General features: G+C 42.4%; 1 protein-coding gene across 2 annotated transcripts; it reads right to left on the reverse strand.

The window, feature by feature from the left end:
* Nucleotides 1–486: 486 nt before the first annotated feature.
* Nucleotides 487–7,225, reverse strand: LOC128297293 (polycomb protein Scm). Of its 2 annotated transcripts, XR_008287239.1 has the most exons (4): nucleotides 4,382–7,225; nucleotides 3,654–4,303; nucleotides 3,376–3,563; nucleotides 487–3,292 (listed from the first exon to the last, which is right to left on the reverse strand). XR_008287239.1 is itself a non-coding variant. In XM_053032912.1 (3 exons), exons 1-3 carry the CDS (start codon nucleotides 6,681–6,683, stop codon nucleotides 3,429–3,431), a joined length of 3,087 nt encoding a protein of 1,028 aa, XP_052888872.1. In that variant the 5' UTR covers nucleotides 6,684–7,225; the 3' UTR covers nucleotides 487–3,428. The 2 variants fall into 2 exon arrangements, 1 of the variants encoding a protein (XP_052888872.1); XM_053032912.1 differs by having other exon boundaries at nucleotides 487–3,563.
* Between the last annotated feature and the right edge of the window lie 3,122 nt (nucleotides 7,226–10,347).

Consider the following 10,347-nt stretch of genomic DNA (forward strand, 5'->3'; position numbering starts at 1 on the left):
CTAGCAACGGCCACGAACTGCGACACGGCGAGACTCCTGCCAAGCACCACAACGCAACATCAGGGGTCGCGCTTTGGACGCGGCGAGATACGTTGCTTTCTCTCCACATGGCACGCTCATTCTCTTGTTTCCCGCGTTTTTTTCTTCGTACGTTGCATGCTCTCCGCTCTGTATGCCCGCGAGAGGGAAAACCGGTTTTCCATACAGTCGGCGAAACCCCGTGTGGAAACGTGGATGCTCAACTGCACCGGCAAAGATGAAACATAAATGTATGCTCTCTCGATCATATGTTTTGTCTCGCCTGCTTTGATGCTGTGCAAACAACTTTTAGGGAAAAAAAGGAACAGAAAGGAAAACACAGCACCACAAACAGGAGAAGAAAATGATGCTGCACGTGATTGCCGAGTAAATTCCACAGAAACGCTTCTCAACGGGACAGGGTTACTCCGTTCGTTTTATCCATTGCGTTTATACATGTGTTGCTCTTTATTGTGGTGAGAACTGATATCACAAAAGTACAAGTGTGTTTGCTTACAGGTGTTTTTTTCTGTTATACGGTAAGATCCTTAAGAAATATACGTACTAGTGCTGGTTACGGGAGAATATTTAACCATGAAACAATATAAAGTTGACTTAGTTACAGGCAGAAGTAGGTAAACATCACTATCAAAATAGGAGAAATTACTTATAAGTAATTGCAGGGCATTTAAAAACATCAAACAATAGCTCAAATAAAAGACAATAAATGATTTGGAAACATAAAACGAAGATAGGCTCAACTATTCAGTGATTCTAATTTGTCTCCACACTCCAATCGATTCCTTAACTCTCCCATCGTTTCCATCGTACGTTTCACCTAACCAGGTTTTCCCCCGTTTGTGGCACGTGGTTGTGGTGTGTTCTTACTGCTATACCCTACCTAGCGTTTGGTGCAAAACTCGCTCAAAAACCAGCACAGTAAGTGTTAAAAGTTTGGTGCGTGCAAAACTTCTCCTTAACATGGTTCATGGTGGTCGCCATTTTCTGCTCCATTAAGCATGCATAACATATTGTTGTTTTTTTTGTTCCTTACCAGACGACAGGCTTAAAGTAAATACGAATATGGCTATTAACGACGTCTCTGTTGAGGTTTCCCTATGACTTCATGGTTTTGGTTCTACTCCATATCGTTCTCTCTTCATTAAATACGCTCCAGGACGCTATCACATAACACCCGACCCGAGAGTACATATTACGAAATTGTTTGCATTTATTTGTTCAGGAAAATACAGCAAATTTCCCAAACAAAACAAATGTGAGAAAATGGGGAATGATACAAATTATATTATTCTATACACATCACTCGAAATTGGTTTACGTTCGGGGCATTTTGTTTGCTTTAGATCCATTAAGATAGGTTTGATATTCGATCACTAGTCCTTTCAGCTAAGTGTTAAATATGTTTTCAATTTTCCACACACTAACTGTCATCCAAATCCTCACTTTTCATCATTTCATTTCGATTCAGGTATGGGCATTCCTTTTTATTTCATCCTAAACCGCCACATTTGTGCTGCTCCGGTGACGGGTGTCCAAAAACACACACACACACACGAACACACCATTACTTCGTCCTATGCGTAATGCACCTGGAGCCGGAATTTTAGTTCATAAATCCTTTGGGGCGTATTGCATTCACCGCTTGTGTTTTGTTGCCTTTCCAATTCGTTAATATTTGCTTTTGATTCCGAAATTTGATAGCCTACTCGCACGTGGACACTAAATGTTCTCTATCCTACCGAGCAGAGATTTGAGCATGAAAATAATGTTAAAGATAAGGAGATAAATCTGTAAGCTTTAAATTCTCATCCAAACTCTTTGCCTAGGATGCAGTGCGGTAAGATATTGTGTTGTGTGGATTGGAGCAAATTTGTTTAAACTGTAAGATCGATTGCAAAGTCAGTGTGTCGCGTGGGGCATTACTAGCATTTTGTTAACCATAGATCATGATCAGGATGGATCGTGCTGCTGCTGATGTGTTATTACATACCTTGTAGTTATCATGTGTTACACGTGGATACTGTTTGATTTATGTTTGATACTCGTTTTGCTGTGTGCTATTTTTTTCCTATTTCACTTACTTCGTTACTTTGTTTGGTATTACTACGCCGCTTAGACATTTTGTTTGTTTTCTTTGTTATATTTATATTGCATCTTGAAATTCCGGTTCGACTGTAAAATAAAAAATAAGCCTTTTAAGCCTTAAATAAGGTACTTGACACAAGGTGATAAGTTGTTGAAACAATTGTTTCGTGATGTTCCACGATTTGGGTTAATATTTGAGCCATTTACAAAAGAAATACCTTCCTTCTGAATGTGTAAAATATTTTTATGGATAACTAACAGATAAACTTATGGTATAATATAGTTGAACGATTTTTCATTACGCGTGCTTTACTTGTTCTACAGCTTGGACAAGAAATTATTGATCTGGATTAGCATCGAATACGATAATTTAGTCCGAGCATGGTTGAACGATAAAACTCCTACAACAAAAAACATGTGTTCTTTCGTTGGCATTCTCAGTAGTGCTTAAAAAACTAAATCTGAAGGATTGAGATAGCTTCTTCAACGATATATACAAAACTTATTTACGTATGTATTTCTCCTAATACTCCCTCCGCGCTCACAATTGCAAAAAGGTGTCCTTCTTGCATACAATAGTGTCGAATTATTCGTTCTTCATCGACATGCCAGAACGAGCACATTAACAAAACTTGTTTTAATCTTTTTTTTTTAAACAAAGTTCGGAATTCAGTAATTACTTCAATCAAGAATTACAGCGTTCAACGAATCGAACCATTAGAAAAGTGGAATTTCAAATGGAACGCAATTCATCTGTGGATGTGAACGATAGTATCTATTTTGAACCAATTTTTCGCATTTGTTTTTAAAACGTGGTTTGTCACTCTTATGTTGGTTTTTCATCGTTTTGCCTCAGCAGCTTAAAATGAACTTCACGTAAACGGTATTGCAACAGCGCATATATATCGCAAACTAAATTAGTCAATAAATTGAAACAACCTTTATAATTTGCATTCTACTAATGATGCGAAAAGATTTTTTCGTTCTACCTCGAATTCAGATACCGCAGACCGCACACAACACAGTTGATGGACAAATGGAGCGAAAAAAATGTTAAAAACTGTTTAATTTACACTCAGATTCATTTCTAAGACAGAATTCGATGATTTTGCCCACGAATCCCCTCTACAGGTGTAACGCTACGGCTAGGCAAGTCTAGGAGACGATGCTAAAAAAAACAAACAAAAGGTACAAGATTCCCTGTCTTATAAGAACTGTCAGCAATGGCCAAAACTAGGTTATATCTCTCACCTACAACAAGGTACTTGCTACAATGTGTCCTCGTGCAATTGATTAAATGTCAATTAGCACAGGTTGTGTCGTCGACCCTTAACGCGACTGACGAGATTGATGATTTTTAGTGCCGGTCCCAGCTTTAATCCCATATATTTCATCATCATATCGCTGTTCAGCAGCAGCAGTGCTTTACCGTCAATTTCCTGGAAGAACACCCAAACATATTAATATTGCGATTAGTTTGATTGTTCCAAAGCTCAATCAACAGTCTTCGGTACGACCGAAACACTTACATGCTTCCGAAATAGGTCCGCATGGATAGCGAGTGACGGATCCTGTACAGCAATAAATTGTATCACATCCTCAATCGTCCAGTCGGTCGTCTGTCCGCGGGGCATCTGTGGCATTGCAGGACTAACGGATGGCACTAAAGGCATCATGCCCGAGGGTGAAGCGTTAAAATAATTACCCACTCCACCCGTATTAGCACAAGCGTGTGGTCCAACTGCATTTGCCATCGTTTGATACGGATTCGATGACGTTGCTGCCACCACAGGTATTAGTGAACCCGGCACAGAAGTCATTGCAACTGCTGGTCCTAGCGTACATGCTCCCGGTATCATCGGTGAGATGATCGGTGCAGGATGGTACGGTACGGCGGCAGCAGCAGCAGGGATTGTTACGGCGGATGTCGCTGCAACGGCGGCAGTTGCTTGGGCCGCCCCGACAGGTGCCACGTGGCCAGATTGCACTTCGATTTTAATCGCCATCGTACCGGTTGTGGTTATTGGCTTGCCACTGCCGCTGGTCGTCGACACGGTGGTCGGCGATGTAGGCTGACTGACCGGGGTAGCAGCGGTAGACGATTTGTGTTGATTCGTCGTGGACGATGTGGCCACTGTCGTAACGGTCGATGAGCTAGATGTAAGCGTTTGATTTGCTCCTAAAATAAACGAAAGAAATAATATTATTCCAAACATGCACACACTTCTTTTGCTTATTTCACAATCACAAAACATACCGGACGTGTCCACTTTAGCAGATCTATTGCCCGCGGCTGGTTTAGACGCTAGTTTCGCGTTCATTGTTGTGGTGGTCACCGATGAGCTTGGCTCATTGCGCTCCTTCTTGGCGGGCAGCGACGATGTACTGGTGGGAGCCTTCCGTTCTTCCTGAGCGTTCCGATCAGCACCCTTCTGCTCGCTGCTACTTGTCACAGCACGACGTTTCGGCGAAGGACTCCGTAAATGTGATTCCTTATCCTTCGTAGACTCTTTCGCCGGTCGCAGCTCATGGCCTCCAGCGCTGGTTCTTCCCGTGGCGGATGCTTTCGGTGAGGATGCAGCCGTCGGTGGTGGACTGGCAGCCGCCGTTGCCCGTGGTTCCGTTTTGATCGTACGCTTCAAGGGTGATGAATGGATCAAACAGTCTTCACACTGTTCCGGACCCGGCTCAAGTGTGATGAGCTTTGGACACGCCTGACAAGCAGAACAAAGCGTCTCCAAGAACTCTGAAACGCCCGCGTTTGCCTTCTGTTTGATATAGGCTGGTATTTTGACCGTAAAATTCTTACCAGCCGCCGTTACGATATGCACATCTCCATCGAGCCCGAACAGCAGCGGCGATAGCAGCGAGTGATCATGCGAAGCCGCCAGCACTTCCTGCAAACACAGCTTGGCCAGCGTCTGGTGGTTCGGTGCGGTAACCATCGACGGTAGCTTTGAGCTGTTAATGTGTGGCCCACCGCGACATCTGCTGTGAAAATGGGCTGTTACTAGCGTGACAGGTTGCATCGTATCGGGCGATGATTCAGACACCATCGCAAACGACGATCGGCCAGTTTTGGATCGATGACCGCTTCCGTCCAGCTTATTCTTCTGCCCGGGTGGTTGCATCGGATGGCAGCTTGTCGCACACCAGCCGACCGGAAAGATGTCGCGGGAATCATATCTGCACCAGTAATCGAACGCACCCCTCCACCCATCGAACGTTACGTGGATCTGATCCTCCTTTACCTCATTGACGGTAGCGCAACAGATCAGCTGCGGATTCTTCTTGTCCACCGCTTCCAGCTTTTGTCCGACCTGAAACAGGTTACATTTCGGGGTCGGTGGTTCCGGTACGAAAATATAATCCGGTGCCATCACGGCACCGTTTAAAGTTTTCGACAGGAACGTCGGCCAACTGCTGGCGTTCAGCCGGAATCCTAGCGGGGGTTTTAACATCTCGCCCGACTTTTCACAGTGCCCAATCGGATGGATTTCGTTCGAGTCGACCAACCGCCAAAAATCGTTCTTGTTATCGCCCCCATCCAGCCGCAAACGAAGTCTCGATCCGAGCACACCCACGACGGTCGCGATACAGGTCGAGGTGATATTACGCGGATCGAGCGCTTCCAGCTTCATGCCGATTTTGAACTCATTCTTCGGTGGACCTAGCGCCTGTTTGAAACATTCCGTCGGTGCCGGCACGCTGCCCGATTCTCGCAGATACTCCGACCAGTCGAACACGTGAAAGCTTTCATACTGAAAAGCACCGGCCTGGGTGGTAGTGATCGGGCTAATGCGTGTCGTTGATTGACCGCCTGATCGTCCTGGTGATACATTGCCTCCACCACCCTGACTTCGACGCCCATTGCTACCGTTACTGTTAGGGCTGTTGTTGTGATTATGGCTATTTGTGTTGTTGTTATTGTTGCTTCCGTTCATTTTCAGTTCATCAACCGGGTGCATTAGGCTGGGAGATCGTTTTTTCTGATACTTCTTCAAGCAGAAGGTTGAACAGAAATTGGGATTGGGAGCGTTCGCCCGCACAACGTTATCGCACTGTACGCACGTCCGCTGACCGTTCTTTCGAAACTCCGTAATGCACGACTCCGAGCAGAACGCTCGTGTATTACCATCCATCGGTAGGATGTAGTTCAACGGATTCTTCTCCTCCAGACAGATGCCACATTTTTGGGCGCCTTTCAATCCATTGCTACTGCCCGCAGATTGTTTGCGATCTTCTGTTTTGCAAACATCACCACTAGTGCTGGTGGCAGCTGAAGCATTTCCGGTGTTTCCGTCCGACAACCGTTTCAGGGTTCTGGTACTAGCAGCATTGCTGATACTACCGTCGTCGGAACCACTGTTTACCTTTTTCCTATCGTGCGTTTCATTCGACTTGGATGAACTGGAGCTGACCGCAGATGATTTTCCTCTCTCATCCGGCTCACTGTTGGTACTGCTCAAAGCAGTAGAACTGTTACCACTCGAAGAAGCGGATTCGGCACCTTTCCTATCCGCAGCGGATTTTTCGGGCGTTTCAGCAGCACCAGCCATGGTGCAGTGAACTCGTACGTGTACACAAAACTCAACCACCTTCCGACAGGGAAGTGAGGCTGGAAATCGATAAAAGCGACACTTTACGCTCGACAGGACCACAAAACACCACTTCACCAGCACCAATGCCACAGCATGTAGTTTCTTTTTAAAGGCCCGCAGAGTTCAACCAGCCCTCATTGTGGCATTCGCAGGATATTTCCTTTTGTCTACCAAACAAACATGCACCAACCGGCGCACTGATGGCGACCTAAATAATGGCTCTCTTCACGAGCAAACCGCAATCGTGCATAAAATGGTTGCGATCGCGAATTATATCCGCGCGATTATCGCACCACCGCTGCACCACTTTTCCGCGTCGCAAATGCAAACCCTACGCTCCTCTGTGTGTAAGCGACCGGGATGACGCGCGCTCTTCTATCGCTGAATCAGGATCGTTGTTGTGCCGCGATGATTAAACGTTTCTCGGACGATACCTTTCGGTAAACTCCTTTAGCACCGTTCACTGGCGTAAATGTGCCATTGTTTGAATTGTTATTTCAATATTGCGCACGGAAATTTGTTGCCAATAACTTGCACGACCGAAAACGCAAGCCTTTTTTTCTGTTGCTATTGTTTTTGAACTAGTGATGGGTGCGGTAGACCGCCATTTTGTACCTGCAGTTTTAAAGGAAAATAATTTTATGTTTTCCATTTTTATATCGTAGCAGAGCTAATGAAAGACTATTTCCTTTTCAAATGTACAAAGATGATTATTAAAACAATGTGTAAAATAAAACGCAATTAATTAATATTATTCTAGGCGCACCAACAATAAAAAAGTTTGCCCATCACCACATTGGATCGATGATACCAAACAGACGCTGTCACCTCTTTTGCGAGAATAAGAGCGAGATAGTCATACTCAAAGAAATGAAAGAGAAGTTGCAAGGCAAAACATTTGGTTTATAAGATTAGGTTCAGATGTGGAATGAATGGTGAGGTTCAGTGTCTGTTCGAAATTTTATTAGTTTTTGTTCTTACTTGTTCAAACATTTCATTATTGCACAAAAATCAACCTAAATGTTCAAACCTGTATCTTTGAAACATTTTTAATTGATCCTGGTAGTTAAATAAGAGTAGTGCAACGCGAAAAATATACAGCTATCATTATTTTTACCAACTACCCTGTGATGATGAAAAGTGTTGAATTAATTTATGAAAGTGGCGTTAATCGTTAATCGGCGTAGAAACGATTTCAACAATAAGGATCATTCAATAAAGAATATTCCTGAAAATTTAGTTGGTTTCAAAACAATTCTTTGCACCACAAATTGAACAAGGAACATCTCTAAGCTTATCAAAGCAGCAAAGCATAACTGCTGTTTTGATTAAAAAATTACATTTCGAATAATTAATCGCAATTAGCAATATGTTTCATAATCTATCGACGAAAGCAAGTGTTAAACTGGTTTTTAGTATAGAAAACATTGGAATCAACATATCTTATGGGTAGAATAACAACATTTTTCATTAAACAAATGCTTCCCGCGTGTTTGAGAGCATTCGTGGCAGTTTAGTAGCAAGCTTCCGTATCTTTCATCCCGAAAGCACCCGAAACGCGTAGGTGTACTCACTCCACGGTGTCACTGTATGTGTGGCCGTTTCCGGTCGTGTCCATCGTCGGCGTCGTCGTCATCGTTGTCGTCATCGTCGTTATCGGCCCGAGTCGTCGAGTCTGCTGGCGGGATGGAACCCGCTGCCAGAGGCCAAACGTTTATAAAAAGGGTATCCACGATGTGGCAGTCCTCGATTTGCTGGAAGAACGTCGTGGAAATAACACTTGTTGAACCTGGAGGGAGTTCCAGACTCGCCACTCGACCGTTCGTGCGCTCGCTTCGGTGGCGAATTCTAACGGTGTAATTTTCAAAAAAGTCAACTTTCCGCACGCCATTTCTGTACGGCCACGTGAGAAAATACGCATTGAAAGGGCCTGCAGAAAAGTGATTAGATTCGGGCTGAAACGTGCATTATTAAAAGAAATCAGGAAATACGCTTTTGTGGAATTTGCAAACGGTGCAACTTGTGCTATGCTTAACTCGCTTCCTGATTAACCGATTTTTTGTTTGTGAATAGCTTAAAAAACTCCGACCGTTAAACAAACTTCTGCAACGTACTACAGCCACTAGTACATAAGCATCCACACCTGTTTTCCCGATCTGTTTGCACCGCATAATCTTCCTTTTAGCAACATTCCGACGGTATAAAGTCCGATACTTTAAATTCCATCCCCCAAGACCACGTGGGTGCTCTGCTGCAGCATTGTTTCGGTGTTGTTACGGTGGGGATCTCCAAGCGCCCGGTTGTGTAAAACAGTTTGTCAAACTTTTGTTGTGCAAAATACAGCAAAAAGTACGAGAAAAATACCTTTACGTGAAGTTTATAATAAGTGTGGAAGCAGTTTCATTTAACCCAGCAAACAAATATTGGAAGTTTTATAGTGTTTGAGAACAACTAAACCGGTGAAGTAAGTATAGATATGAAAATAGGATAATATTTTATAGTGAGCATAAATTAATAACATGAGAATGAACAGAATATTGAGGAGATAGTACTTTTGGAAAAAAAGACCATGGACCGATAGCAATCGTAAGCTCGAATATAAAAATAATCATTTATTACTCATTTTCAACCCTTATTATAAAATTTATTTTATAAAAAACTTAACTACTAACAACACGTTTAGTTAAGCTTTACTTTTTTGTTTTATAACATCGCCTTAGTTTGGGACATGGAAATGCGATTAAAGTAATAAATAAAATCTAATAATAAAGATGAGATAAAAGCAATAAATTAAAGTAATAAATTTGCCTATTCTGCGCCAAATTCTTCAAAATGAGAAAAAAAGTTCAAATGAAGAATTTTGATCGAGCGCTCAAAGAAAGTGTTTTAATGCAGAGTGTTGTACTTAAAAGTTACATGACATTAACCAACAAATCCTACAAGAAAAAAACCACATTGAGGTGACGTAAATATCAACACTAACTAAATCTATTTCGAAAAGGATGTGAATACTACGAATGAAGTAATTACTTATTATTCATTTGATATAAGCACATTCAGCATATTTTCCGTCGGTAAGACACTTGTTATGATTTTTTTACCATAATTCAACTCAATGTTAAAAATTTAATATGTTAAAGGAGTATAGGGTAGACAAATTTGCCTCTAACCTATTACTTTTCGATGCTCATGCAAAATTCTTTACCTTTGCCACCATTTTTTTTTTCTCAAAACACATAACTTTGCGTTTTGCGTTCACTAGAGGTTTAAACTTTTACTACATTCGTATTTTATAAATTCAAACATAAAAAAATAAAGATGAAGAGAGAGAGAGAGAGAGAGAAAAAAAACAAGAGGACGAAAGAAAAAGAGAGAGAGAGAGAGAGAGAGAGAGAAACAGAGGGAAAAAGCAAGACACGAATTACCAAAAAGCTCGATTGTGGAGAATGTTTACATTCTTTTTGGGCAAATATTTCCACTACAGAACGCTGATGGTAAATGTAGCCTGGCTAATAAAACATTCCGATCGTGTGGCAGAAAATTCGGTACGTTCGATGGTTTGGGTTGAGCCATTTTCCCTTTTCATCTTTTTACTTTTTCACCTTATCGGAATGCTGACCAA

Source organism: Anopheles moucheti, chromosome 2, assembly GCF_943734755.1.
Source record: "Anopheles moucheti chromosome 2, idAnoMoucSN_F20_07, whole genome shotgun sequence".
Lineage (NCBI taxonomy): Eukaryota > Metazoa > Arthropoda > Insecta > Diptera > Culicidae > Anopheles > Anopheles moucheti.

Coding starts and splice junctions, on each gene's coding strand:
- LOC128297293 (XM_053032912.1), bottom strand. CDS start 6,683: ATGGCTGGTGCTGCTGAAACGCCCGAAAAATCCGCTGCGGATAGGAAA. Junction 4,304..4,381: donor TGCTAAAGTGGACACGTCCG/GTATGTTTTGTG, acceptor CGTTTATTTTAG/GAGCAAATCAAACGCTTACA. Junction 3,564..3,653: donor CGGACCTATTTCGGAAGCAT/GTAAGTGTTTCG, acceptor GTGTTCTTCCAG/GAAATTGACGGTAAAGCACT.